The sequence below is a fragment of the Myotis davidii genome, unplaced genomic scaffold (assembly GCF_000327345.1).
Source record: "Myotis davidii unplaced genomic scaffold, ASM32734v1 scaffold32, whole genome shotgun sequence".
NCBI lineage: Eukaryota > Metazoa > Chordata > Mammalia > Chiroptera > Vespertilionidae > Myotis > Myotis davidii.
In genome coordinates this window covers 6,953,856-6,968,524 of record NW_006286587.1, presented here as the reverse complement: position 1 = coordinate 6,968,524, position 14,669 = coordinate 6,953,856, and the positions used below count along the sequence as shown (strand labels likewise).

The window sequence follows — 14,669 nt, the reverse complement described above, 5'->3', positions numbered from 1 at the left end:
ATCTTTGATGGTCTATCTGAATTGAGTCCCCAGATAACTGTAGCCCCAGGCAACATCAAAAAGAGAAACGACCCCACTGATACCAGGCAACTTACAGACTCATGAGAAAGAACAAAATGGCTCATTTTTTAAGACACTAAATGTAAATTTTAAATTGATAATTAAAACATTTTTCAGTTGCAATAGTAGATTACAGAAGATAATGGAAAAATATCTCTAAAGTGTTGAGGAAAAATAACGCTCAACCTAGAATTCTATAACAAACTATATGATTTTCTAGAGTAAGATCAAAATATATTTTTATACAAATAGTGAAAGTTCACACTTAATAATCTCTCACAGAGAGAAATACTACAGAACAATTAGTATACCAGTAAGAAATGACTATAAGCAATAAAATTTATAAATATGTTGTAAATCTAAATAAGCACTGACATGCTAAAAAGATACAATTATAATTTTAAATAGTATCTGACCTGGTTAACTAATTTGTCTATTTTGGTGTTTTGAATTCATACTAAATAAAATGTAGCATAGAGAAAATGCCCTTAAAAATGAGCCAATATATATGAAAGCGTCTCTGAGACCTTATACCCACTATTTATCAGTTCTTCCCACCTCCTTCCCACATACACAATCCTCCCAGTGCCAAACATTAAGGGATAGAGAAGAGACACTTGTAAGAGGAAAGCAAAACAGGGCAGCCAGGCAAGAGAACTCTCCCATGGCATTCACCAGGTGCAACATTTGATGCCTACTTTTTCATTTTCATCTGCTTGTCAGAATAAAAAATTATGTCATGAACATACAATGTGAATGATAATTTTTAAATTAAGGACCGAGTAATGCCTTTTGGTCAAAAGTCAGCAACTCCCATAATCATATAAACTACAAATTTTCTCCCCCTTTTCATTCTAAACATGAAAATTTTCAATCCCCTATTTAAAGTTTTCAGTGGAGAACCAAATTTAAAGAGTAGAAGAAAAGTTCAGAGCTTCTACTTTCAATTAACATAGAACTTAGCTATACCAGAAAGCGATTAATCGTTTTAAAGAAGATTATTAAGCATTACTTACTTTAATAGCAAATTTCTTTGATGCCATGGCTTACTGATTCCAAAGTAATTACAGACCTTTAACAGAAGAAAAAATAAAATTAAAAGTAAGTATATCAAAAATCTCTATCTATTTGAATATTACACGGGAGAAAAGTTGGCTGAATAATCAAATATCAATTGGTATTTGCAAGATGAATGTTCACTTATAATTAGTCTTAACAAAAATATTACATTAAATTCGTAATTTTAAAACTTCCCACAAAGAAAAGCGCAGACCCAGATATATTCTACCAAATGTTTAAAGAAGAATTAATATTAATCCTTCACAAACTCTTTAATAAAATGGAAGCATAAGAAAAACTTCTCGAGTCCGAGGGGAGCAAGTGAGCTGAGTGGCTATTTGGTCACATATGGGAAACCAACAGTACTTGCAGCATGGAAGGCTGACAAACTGACTCAAGAGCAGATTGCAGAATTCAAAGCAGCTTTTATTTGATAAAGGTGGTGATGAAACTATAACAACAAAGGAATTGGGAACTGTAAGAGGTCTCTTGGACAGAATCCCACAGAGGCAGTTATAGGACATGATTACTGAAATAGATGCTGAGGGTAATGGTACAACTGACTTCCTGAAACTTCTGACAATGATGGCAAAAAAAATAAAAGACAGTGAAGAAAAAAATTAGAGAAGTATCTGTGTGTTTGATTAGGATGGCAATGGCTATGTTAGTGCAGCAGAGCTTCAACATGTGATGACACACCTTGGAGAGAAATTAACAGATGAAAATGATGATGATGAAATGATCAGGGAAGCAGATACTGATGGCGATGGTCAAGTAAACTATGAAGAGTTGTACAAATGATGACAGCAAAGTGACAACATCTGTACAGAATGTGTTCAATTTATTGTACAAAATTATTTATTGTCTTTTCTTTGTAACTTATCTGTAAAAGGTTTCCCTCTACTGTCAATAAATATGCATGTATAGTAATTAGAACTTCATTCCTCCATGTTTTCTTTGTTTATCTTACTTATCATTGTCCTGCAACCTTATTTTAGAAATATAGATCAAGTCCTGGCCAGGTAGCTCAGTTGGTTTGAGTGTTGTCTCTACACGCCAGGGTCGCGGGTTCAATCCTGGGTCAGGGCACATACAGAAATCAACCAATGAATGATTGCATGAGTAAGTGGAACAACAAATCAATGTTTCTCTCTTTCTCTCTCTTTTCCTATCTTCTTTCCTCCCTCCTTTTATCCCTATTTCCCTCCCTCCCTCCCTCTTGACCCCCTTCTACCCTCCCCCCATCTCTAAAAATGAGTAAAAAAATAAAATAATTGATCAAACATGTTGTTTGTGGCTTACTCTGGATATACCTAAGTCCTCTGCACACCTAAACTTAGGTGGAGTTGGTCACATGAGGGAACATCTGGCTTATGCCTTTTTCTAAAGTAGTTTTTCTTTAGGAACTGTCAGCATGTTGTTGGTGAAATGTAGGGTTGTAACTCTGCATGGACTATGGATGGTCAACAATATGCACTTAAAAGTTGCACTACTGCAAAACAGGTGTATTATCCAGGTACTCACATGCTATTTTTTAATACTGCTGGTCCTAAACCAGAAACATTTTCTTTTATTGTTACTTGCTTTTTAAACCTTGTTTAGCTACTTAAAGAAAATCTGCTCATGGCACAGTTTGCTTCAAACCTCTTTCAAGTTGTATAGTGTATTTGTTTTCCACTTTAAAATTTTACCCAATTTTACACCCCCCTCCAAAAAAAAGAAAAAACTTCTCAAATCATTCTATGAGGCCACTATTATCCTAATACCAATACCAATCAGAGACATCACAAGAATATATACCAACATTCCTTATGAATAAAGATACAAAAAATCCTCAATGAAGTATTACAAACCAAATCTAGCAACACATAAAAAGGATTATACATCACAACCAAGTTGGATTTACCTCTGGAATATAAGGTTTGTTTAACATCTGAAAATTAATCAATATAACACACCACATTAGTTAATTGAAAGAAAAAAAGCACATGATCATCTCAAATTCAAAGAAGTTAATAACACCCATTTTTTTTATTTAAAAAATCCAATTCATTAGTAATAAACATCCTCAACCTGATAAAGAGCACTTATAAAAAACAAACAAACAAACCCACAGCTTAAATCATACTTAATGGTGAAAAGCTGAACACTTTCCCCTTCTAAGATGAGTAAAAGACAGAGCTATTTGCTCTTGCCACTTCTACTCAACATAGTATTAAAGGTTCTAGCCAGGGGAGTTAGGCAAGAAAAATAAAAGACATCCAGACTGGGAAAGAAGAAGAGGTAAAACCATATCTATTACAAAAGATATGTTCTTATATGTAGGAAATCCTAAAGAATAAAGAACAATAAACTACCAACATAAACACGTTTAGCAAGATTATAATATATAAAATCAATATTAAAAATGATCTATTTCTATCTACTAGCAATAAATAATCCTGAAATGAAATAAGAAGACAATTCCATTTATAATAGCCATCAAAAAGAATACTTACTAAAAATATTTAACAAAACAAAAACAATATTTGTACACCAAAACTATAAAATACTAAGAGGCCAGGCCTGTGGCAATTGGGCCTAAACAGGCAGTCCAACAGTCCCCGAGGGATGTAGCAGTGCGCAAAGTGGCAGGCGGCTGGGGAGGAGCCCGAGCCGGGGCCCCAGCGCTGAACCACTCATCCTGGCCCACTGCGCCTGCCACCACCACTGCTCCCACCAAACATGCTGCTGGGGTCCAGCCAATCAGGACTGAGTGAAACGGGCTGGACATGCCCTGGGGCCTTCCCACGGTCCTGCCCTGGCTGGCCAACCTCCCACATACCTCCCCAGCCCTAATCATGCACCAGTGAGGTGCCTCAGCCTGGCCTGGCTGGTCGCCTAGGTTTTTATATAGTATATAGACTAGAGGTCCAGTGCACGAATTTGTGCACCAGTGGGGTCTCTCGGCCTGGTCTGCTTTTACTCCAATCGTGCCATCTATTCCCCAATTGAGAACCTGGGGACAGGGCAAGGGTCTCACATCTGAGGACCTAGGGCAAGAGAAGATCTTGTCAGCTCACTGAGGACAAACTAGCACCACCTGTCACCTGCAGCACTGCCAAAGTCAATTAGGCACCACATTAAAAAAAAAAAAATTGAAGTAGAAAAAAAGCACATCACCATTTTAATTTTATAGAGGCAGATAAAAATTTAAGAAAACATTAGAAGTCTAAGAATAAAAAGAAATTTCTTATCTGAATAAAGCATTTACAGTGGTTCTCAACCTTCTGGCCCTTTAAATACAGTTCCTCATGTGTGACCCAACCATAAAATGATTTTTGTTGCTACTTCATAACTGTAATGTTGCTACTGTTATGAATCATAATGTAAATGTCTGATATGCAGGATGGTCTTAGGCGACCCCTGTGAAAGGGTCATTCGACCGCCAAAGGGGTCACACCCACAGGTTGCAAACCGCTGATTTATAAAAATGTAGCAAATGTGCTTAATGGTGAACCTTAAAAGCAATTTCCTTGGAACAGGTAGAAAGTGTAGGCTTATTAAGATATCATTAAACAATTGTAAAATATCTAGAAATAAGTTTAGTAAGATATATGCAAGAAGTCCTCAAATTGATCTTCAAATTTAATGTAATTCTAACCACAACCTTGAATAGGGAATCTAAAGAGGAGCAAAAAAAGACTTGCAAAAAGAAAAAAAAAGGAGGGGGTTTGTCTTACCAGACACAGCAAAACTATTACAATGCAATCCTATATAATAAAAGGCTAATATGCAAATAGACCAAACAACTGAACAACTGAATGATCGAACAACCGGTCACTATGACTTGTGCTGACCACCAGGGGGGGATGCGTGGAATATGGCGGGCGTCAGCCGTGGCAGGATGGTGGAGCAGATGAGCAGGGGTGCCAGACCAAGGCAGGGCGCTGGTCACTGTCATCGGGACGAGTGTGGTGGTTACTGAAAATTCTTTCCTCCTGCGTGCCGCAGTCCTGCCCAGTGCTCACACCTGCTGCCGGTGCCAGAGCTGAACTGCCGGCGCACAGCACCAGTCCCGATCATACAGCGCCATCAGCGGGTGCGAGTGGTGGCTGCCGGCCCCAATTGCCCCTCAGGGCTTCTCTACCTCCTCCTGCTCCTGAGGGGCGATCGGGGCCACAGCTGCCTCTCGCACCCGCTGCTGGTGCTGGAGCCGCTGCTCGCATCCACTGCCAGCACTGGCCCCTCTTGCACCCACAGCCGGCACCAGACCCACTGTTTGCACCTAATGCTGATGCCCAGTGCCAGTCCCGATTGCTTGGCACCATCAGCAGATGTGAGCTGGTGGCTGCTGGCCCTGATCGCACCTGAGGGCTTCTCCACCTCCCCCTGCTCCTGAGGGGCGATCAAGGCAGCAGCTGCCACTCACACCCACTGATGACGCCGGCCCCAATCACTCCACGCCTTCAGTGGGTGCGAACGGGGCAGGCGCAGTCAGCGCATGGGAACGCAGGAGCTGCCCCCTTACAGCCAACCTCCCATGGCCAGCCAACCTTCCGCAGTCCCTCCCCCCGAGCGGTCAACCTCCCATTGTCCCTCCTCCTGGCCAGCCCCAATGGGCCCTGATTGCCAGCCAGGCCAAGGGACCCCACCCATGCACAAATTTGTGCACTGGGCCTCTAGTCCTTTTATAAAAGCTGAAAAGCATGAAGTATAAATACAGAAAGACCATTTACCAGGGAACCTGGGGACAGCACACACTCCGCTCTCTTCTCTTACTGCATGCACACACTGTCATCTGGGCACAGGGATGACAGCCAAAAACTGACCCACAGGAAGGTAAAATCATTATTTGCTAGGAGATCCCAGAGCTAGCAAATAAGCAGGAGTCCCCTACTTAAATACATAAAGGTTCCTCCACAACCATAGCTTCTTCAAGTATCTCCTCTCTCCATCCCTGCACGTCTCCATCCCAAAATCCATCACTAGAGGTACTTAAGCAGGAGTCCCCTACTCAAAACTCCTCCAGCATCAAAGGCCCTCTGTCAGCACCTGCCGACACCTCCATCTCACAATTCAGGCACCTTCAATGCTTCTGCGTAGCCAAATTCTGACATATGTCCTTGAATATGCTGCTCTGGCTCTCCCACCTTCTCCCAGGCATGCTGCACCACAGGATGTCTTCTCTCCTAAGGCAAGTTATCCTCGGAAACCCAACTCAGATGCCTCCTTTGCTTGGAGCTATCCAAGAATGTCCAGAGTGAATGGCTTCCTTTTCCAGGCCACACCTGCACATTCCACTACCTCTACTTTCACACTTAGCTCACCGAATCACACATAACTCAGGTCCTCAGTCTCTCTCCCCTAACTATAAGCTTCCTGAGGTCCATTCTTGTCCTCTTTGATACCTGGTGGATGGCACACATATGCATCAAAAGTTTGCTGATTTGAGTCTGTTGTGGCTACTAAATAACAGCTACAGACTGTGTTATTATCTTTTTAGATTTATACCTATTTATCCTTTAAAATACTGATATTCTATCATTCATTTTAATAAAAAAAGATATTATTAGCTGCTGTATTAGGTTTTAAACCTGGGAACATCTTGAGGTTTTTCTAGACTTGTTTTATTGATCACTAGAAGGTAAATGTGCACACACACACAACAAGCAAGTACGCATCTTAAAAAGTTACTTTACTGGGCCTTTAAAGTTGCTTTCAGGAGGGAGCAGCATGCTCAGTGCCTGGGGTTAAAAAGCCTTGCTATCAGAGCTGCCAGGTCAAGTCTAAATTCAGTGAAATTTTTATTTTATTGAATGTTTTTCAGTAGATCAAGACAATCTCCAAAAAGGTCAATTTTCCAAATATCTAAAAGCATATAACTTGCATAAGCATGCCGACAAGTTAAAGTATATTATAAATCTCACAAAATACTGGTCTCATTCTCTATTTCATCATTCCTGAACCCACTTTCTCTGGCCCGAAAACAGGCATTCTTTCACAAGGAGGAGACTCTGACAGAGTAAGACCCCACCAAAAATGCGTGTGCGTGTGTCTTTAGTAGAAAGGGGACGATCCTAAGATCCTTAAGAAAATTAACTTGGGGAGGGAATGGAAGTAGATTAAACAACATCACATGATTGTCCTGTCATTTAAATACAAAGCAGAGATAAATTCTAATAAAGAAAGTCAATGACCTTCTAGATTATTTGGTGGGAAAATCCAATGCACTCTGAAATTCACATTTGTCTTCCTTTTAGCGTTGCCGGCCTGTGTGACAAAGCCAAAGCAACCACTCCAGATTAAGAAGCCCAGAAAATAACTTCAGATTTCTAATCTCTGGATTTTATATTTTATCAAAACAATTATTATACTTCCTCCAATCATTTTTAAAAATACTTTCATTGGCTATGGGAGCAGACACCGAAAACAACAAAGGCCGAGAACTTCTGAAGAAATAACTATAACTCAAGAATGAGAAATCATTTCATTCCCTTTTCCCTATCCAATTTTATCACCAAAAAGAAAAAAAAAAGTATCAAGGAAGGAATTATAAATTTTAACAAAATATTAAGGAAAAATGACAAATGAGCAAAGATCTTGCTGGTGACAGCCTAGATTGAAAGAATAAAAAATGCTACAAGCCACACAAACTTCCCAGGCTTCCCCCGCTAGAGACAGGAACAGGGGGAGTAATGAGCAAAGATCTTGCTGGTGACAGCCTAGATAAACTTTGAAAAGGCAACTTCAGTGTAAAAAGAACCACCTTTTCCTATTATTCACATGGTAATTTTGAAAGCCAAAGCCAGCTTATAAAAATAAGAAAAACAAAATAGAAACAAAAAACTGAGAAGCTCCAACAATGAAGCAGGATAATGCAAAATGGCAAAAAAAAAAAAGGTGTTTTTTTCTTTTGTCTTTAAATGTTGGTCAAATATTGAAATACTGTATCATGATTAACTTCACAGAACAGTCACTATACCCTTAACCCAGTCAGCCGACCCATGATCTGGGCTTCCCCTTTCTGATGTACCCACAGAAAATTCCCACCCAGAACTGTATAGGATGCTTCATAATAGACAATGCCTACTGTTTAATATTTGTCAGAAACAGACATAGGAACCACCACATGGGGCAGTAAAGTCCTCAAATTCTAGTAAAATAGACATGTGTTCAAATTCTGCCCCTTCATGTGATCTCTGACAGGCTATTCAACTCCTCTAAGTCTCTGTGTAGTTTTTTATCTCAAGGGTCCTGTGAGGATTATGTGAGATAAGATATGCAATATTTGGCCCAGTGCCTGGGCACAGTGAGTGCTCAGTCTCTGTTAACCAGCCTATAATAAAAGGCTAATATGCAAATTGTCCCCTCAGGAGTTTGACCGACCAGGAATTCAACCGCTCCCTATGACCACCAGGGGGCGGCGCAGAGCAAAGGAAGGCCCTGGCCGGCAGTAGGCAGCTGGGGGAAGGAAGGCCCCGATTGGCCCTGATCACTGGCCAGGCCTAGGGACCCTACCCATGCACAGATTTCATGTACCAGGCCTCTTGTAGTCACAAACACTGAGAGCACAAGACAGCACATAATCAACCAAAGCCCCACTCTGATAACTACTGTTTTCCAGTCATTTCACCACAGGAAAAATAATCATTAATGCAACTGTCTTCTGATAATCATTAGTGCAACTGTCTTAAAATCTAATCCTTTCAATGAAAAAACTCGAGATGGAGAACAGATCATTGATTACTGTGGTGGAGTGGTGGAGGGTCACTACAAAGGATAGTAGAAAAAAATTGGAGGGCGGGGTGGGGGGTTTGATGGCACTGTTCTGCATTCTGATTGAGATGGTGTTTGTAATAATCAATGCATTCGTCAAAACTCATGAAATTTATACATAAAAGAGTAAATTCTATCACATGTAAATTAAGATTATTTTTAATTGCAAAACAAAAAATTCCAATCTTTTCTAACTGTATACTAAACCAAAATAACAACACAATTGAACTTTTAGGTGCCCAAGATACTGTAACTGCAATATTCTATATATTATCCTGTAACTAACATAAGCCTATCCAATTTTAGTGACCAGCTGTGATTTATTCAAGCACAAAATGTCAATACCATAATAAACACAAGGTACTGCTTTGCTACAATAGAAGCAAAAAGACTTAGAAAATGTACAACATCAATCAACGTTAGATATAAGTGGTACTCTCCATTTACTGACAAAAGGGAGTTTTATAACATTAGGCTTAACTTCATAGATCTCTATTTTGCTGCTTAATGAGTAGATTACTTAAGGTGCATGAGTTATTATTATCAATCCCTAAATAGTAATATATAAATAGTAAACTTTAAAGATTTAATAAAGCTTAAAATGGATCACGAGAGACAGCCCACTAAAACGTCAATGCATACATTTCGCCTTTTCAAAAGGCCATAACATGTTTCACTCAGAAAACAATTCAAATATTGCACAAAGGCAAAGTCCCAATACAAACACATTTTATCCCTATCACCTCCTGGTTACATTTTAGGTAGAAGATTTGGCCACCAAATAATTACTTTTTTTCCCCCCCAATTCAAATAAACTGGAGAAGAACAAGGCAATGTGAAATTAACACTATGAAAATAAAAACAACCCAAGAGTAGGCACTTAGCTAGTGAAGGTATAAACAAATTACTGTATATCCAGGCAATGAAATACTGCCCAGCAATTACAAAGGAACGAACTATTGATACTTACAAAAACAAAGATGGCGCTCAGTTATGAGTGAGAGAAGCTCCTCCAACACCCAACCACCCCAAAAAACAGCTCCTACAGTAAGATTCCATTTAGATAAAATGCTAGGAAATGCAAACTTATCTAGTGACAGAAAGCAAATTAGTGGTTGCCTGAAAGACAGCAGCCAGATAAATAAAGGAATGAATGAATGAATAAACGAATGAATGATAAGGGCCTAAGGGATTACAATGGACAAGAGGAAACTTTTGTGGGTGACAGATATATTATTTTGATTGTGCTGATGGTTTCACTGGTATATACATGTAAAACACATAAAATTGTACAATTATAGCTCAATAAAATTGTTTAAAAAAAAAAACCATTAAAAAAAATACATCTTCTTGGCCTGGTACAAGTATACCTCAGAGATAACATGGGTTAAGTTCCAGACCACCGTAAGAAAGCACGAATTACAATAAAGCAAGTTGTAATCTTTTTACTGGTGGAGGGTATTACCATTTGTAAAAAACCCAAGATCTGTGAAATGCAATAAAGTGAACTTCAATAAAACCAGGTATGCTTTTATGTGAAAATCAGAAGCAATGAATACTGCACTTATGAAATACTGTTCTTCCCTATATTCCCAGGATATAAGTATTCAGTACATTTTGCAACACTCACATGTGTCTAAATAAAAAATAACAGGATCTTCATTCTGCTTTCCCCAATGAATAGACGGAGGAAGAAGAGACAGAAAGGCTGGACAACTTGCTTAGGACATAGAATAAATAAATGCAAGTTGATTGATTACTGAGAAGGTGATTCACCACATTCCCAGTCTGATTATCTTAACTGCCCTCAAATTCCTAATTAAAGTAAAATCATGTACAGGAGATAAAAATCTAACATACAACAATGTGGAAAATGTAAAAGTCATTTGCAGTTTCTCTAATACAGTACTTCTCAACCTTCTGGCCCTTTAAATATAGTTCCTCATGTTGTGACCCAACCATAAAATTATTTTTGTTGCTACTTCATAACTGTAATGTTGCTACTGTTATGAATCGTAATGTAAATATCTGATATGCAGGATGGTCTTAGGCAACCCCTGTGAAAGGGTCATTCGACCGCCAAAGGGGTCTCGACCCACAGGTTGAGAACCGGTGGTCTAATACCTTACTGGTTCCTTAATTCCATCCACAGGTCTCAACCTCTGCTGACATTGGGCTGGAATCTTTAAAAAAAAAACTACAAAACTCCCCAGGTGATTTTCATGAGTAGCAACATTAAACTCCTGAGATAAATCAGATTTAGACTTCTCATTAAAGCAAGACAGAAGAAAGCAAGGTGCAAAAAAAAAAAAAAAAATCTTGATAAACCATGGCCCAAAGTTTTTCAAATCAATATTTAACTGCTAAATACATGCAGACCAACATTTAATAAATTAAAAGTAAAAATATGCACATAGGTTTTTGTCAGAACAGAATTTACATCACAACATACCAGACTGACAAATTCTCTTCAACTTTTTAGAATGCTAAATTGGAATATATTTTAAATATATATATTTATCAATATTTTTTTAATTGACTTCAGAGAGGAAGAGAGAAACAAACATCAATGGTGAGAGAGAATCGTTGACTGGCTCCCTCCAGCAAGCCCCCTACTGAGGACTGAGCCTGCAACCCAGGTATATACTCTGACTGGGAATCTAACTGTGGGAAACTGTTTATTGCCTTCACTATCTGATAAGCGTAGACAGAGAACTCCCCTAACCCTCCCCCCTCCCCAAGGCTGGGTGCCTTTGAAACCCTAGCAAAGGTCGGAGCTAGGCGCCACCTCTGTTTGTCCAGACAGTGGTAGCTGAAACCACTCCCCCATTTATTATTATGTAAATCCTTGCTGATGGGCTAGTCTGCCTGTTGCCAGGGGTCACCTGCCTAAGGGCTATGCTATGGGTTCATCCCAGATCAATAAAAGCTTGGTGAGGCCTGAGCACGGGAGGAAGTCCTTCGGGACTTGCCGCCTGGTCCCCCAATATTGCAAAATTATCTCGTGTCTTTTTCTCTCATTTGTTGTGCGGCTCCTCTTTCAGATACCGAACCCTACTCCACGCAGAACGTGGAGGGAGTCTTATTCGACACTAACCATGGCCTCCTGGCACATAGATCCACACTCAACTACTTAACCACTCAATTACTGAGCCATGCCCGTGGGCTAAATTGGTATCTTGACATCAAGTTGATGAGCTACAAGCACTGAAAAATGTGCCCTATATCTAATGCATTTAAAACATGTAATTAACTGACAATATATTGTGAACTATTTAAGCAGCACAGACTGAAAAGAGACGATCTTTGTCTTTAGTCCACGTCCTGAATGAGTGCTCCTTGCTCTTTAGGATGCACTTTTTAGGGACGATTCTGGCTCAGTGGGTCTTAGGATGAGGTCTAAGACTACCTTTCTAACAAGCGCCCAAGTGACAGCGATGCTGCTGGTAAGTACACCACATTTTAAGCAGCAACTTGATTACTGGTTGTAAAATCAACCAATGGGTCTACAACATGGTTATGACTAGGTTCCAGGAAATACGTGTCAAAACAATTTACTCCTAGAAAAGATGGGAGGGGAGTGGCGAGGGGGTTGGATAGGAGCAGGAGCAGGTGAATACTGAAACACTTGTCTGGTCTGGCAGTGAGGAAGGGCAGTCTACAGACACGCCTCGGGTCCTTGCACCTCACAGGTGTTGCACGTTTTACAAATGCAAGGCAAAACCTTCCACCTGCAAAATGATTACGATTTGCTCCATTACGGTGATCTGGAATCAAACACACAGTATCTCCTGACCTAGGTCAGTGGTTCTCAACCTTGGCTGCACATTAGAATCACCTGGGAATCTTTTTAAAATCCTGATTTCTGGGCCTCATCCCCCGGAAATTCTGTTTCTTCATTACTCATGTTGTGGTCCCACCCCATAACAAAGAAACAGCATTTCCGGAGGATGAGGCCCAGAAATCAGGATTTTAAAAAGACTCCCAGGTGATTCTAATGTGCAGCCAAGGTTGAGAACCACTGCCCTAGGTTATAGCTGTACTATTTCTTGCCCCAACCCAGTAGCGGTCAAGGTTGACAGAATGTAAACGCCATGAAAGAAAATGTTATTTTCAGCTTACTACAGCACTCTTACGGTACTCAACAAATGTATAAAATGAATGAATGAATGAATGAATGAATGAACGAACGAACGAGTATGTACAACCTGTATTTATGTCACAACCAAAAAACGTTTGGGAAGAGGGCTATATTTGCACATATAGATTTGCCACAAATAACTGACCCACTTATTATAGTCCATTTTGTCCTAAAAAAAACTTCCAGACTAATACTTCCAATTTTAAAGTCCAGGCTTCCCGCACGCACTCTTATGTTTAACGTCTTTTTAGCTCTTTGAACACAATAGAGGTGGAAGCACAGGGAGAAGGATTCAGAAAGAAAAGAAAAAATGGGAAGAAAGGGACAAACAGTTCAAGTGACGTAACATCTCAGGTTGTCGGGAGTTCCAGGTTCTTACCTACGATGGTGGCAGGGTGTGGGTTCGGGCTTTTATTGGTTTGGTTACTGTCCACGGTCACTCGTGAAGGAGGATCTGGTTTGGGGAACTCAGACTACAGAGGCCGCGGGCAAAAAAAAATAAAAAAAGAAAAAAGAGGCAGCGGGCCCTGAATCAACCTGCAGAAGCTCTGGAGACTCCCGCTTTGGGGAACTCTCTACTCCCAGGGTCTCCCCACGCGACAGGGAACACTGCCGCCGCCCCTAAAACATAGTCTGCGCAGCCGCGCGGTGGGCTTGAAGCCACAGCCAGAACTTAAGATGGCGGCGAGGCACTGGTCGATGAGCCTGGGTATCGCAAGGAATCTGCCCAAAAGAAACATGGCCTCCGCTCACGATCTCGCGGCTTTCAAGCACAGACCAAAACAAAAACGGCGGCAAAGGCGGGCTATTTACAGCCTGTGACTGCTGTGAATGATTGGCAGGTGATGAATCACGGTTACCTACAGCGCTTGATAGCGGAAGTGATTGGGAGGATAAAAAGGGGGGGGACATTTCAATGGTAGAGTGTTTCCCGGCACCGGACGCTCAAGGATGGAAAGTTTCTTCGGAATCTTCGATTGGGGAAGATTATAGAGAAGACAGGTTTGAAAGCAAAGGTGGCTTTTACAATGCGGGATACACTTTAAAATAACCACAAACATGATTTCCTTAGGATGGTAGAGAGGTAAAAGTTTTGGTAAACTGAAAAGCAACACCCGCAACGTCTCTAAAGCCCCCATAGGAAGGGTTGAGGGTAGAAGCCGCTGCAGTGCGATCGGCTCGCACTGCGCATGCCCGCTTTCCCACCCAATTCACAGAAATGGTAAAGTCCTTTTCTCCTGGTTTTTAAGGCAGCCGTACAAGAAGGCGGGCAATTGGCTCTGAACGACAGAATCTGAAGCTTCGTGATTGGTCAAATCAGGGAGCCCTGGAAACCACTGAAAACCGTTTACTACTTTGTTTATTCATTCAGCAAGTGCCTCTTAACCACACGCCATAAAGAAGGTACTGCGCCAATTTGATGCGATATTTAAATTTTTCAATTTCACCAATTTGCTGAGATTGATGCTGAATAAGCCCCGCCCCTTGAGAGTGAAGCTAATAAACCCGCCCCTCATTCTTTCCGGCTAAGGCCACGGCTTTCTTGGCTGAGAACTTCACTAAAACCCGGAGAGAGGAATCCGAGGCGGGCCCGGGGTAGTCGCAGAGCTGCGCATGCTCCGGCTCCCGGCGCGAGTGGCCTGGACTGGTG

General features: G+C 40.7%; 1 protein-coding gene and 1 pseudogene across 2 annotated transcripts in view; one reads left to right on the top strand and one right to left on the bottom strand.

The window, feature by feature from the left end:
• The window catches only part of SLX4IP (SLX4 interacting protein), a 188,964-nt gene that overhangs the window by 173,943 nt on the left and 352 nt on the right, over positions 1–14,669 (bottom strand). Inside the window, exons 1-2 of one of the 2 annotated variants that reach the window (XM_006758090.2) lie at positions 13,398–13,674; positions 1,077–1,132 (exon numbers count right to left, since the gene is read on the bottom strand). In XM_006758090.2, coding sequence (XP_006758153.1) covers positions 1,077–1,103 — 27 coding nt within the window. In that variant the 5' untranslated portion in view covers positions 1,104–1,132; positions 13,398–13,674. Of the gene's footprint in view, positions 1–1,076; positions 1,133–13,397; positions 13,675–14,669 lie in introns of those variants that run through there. The other variant, XM_006758091.2, reaches the window with a different exon arrangement.
• Positions 1,249–1,934, top strand: LOC102769583 (annotated as a pseudogene).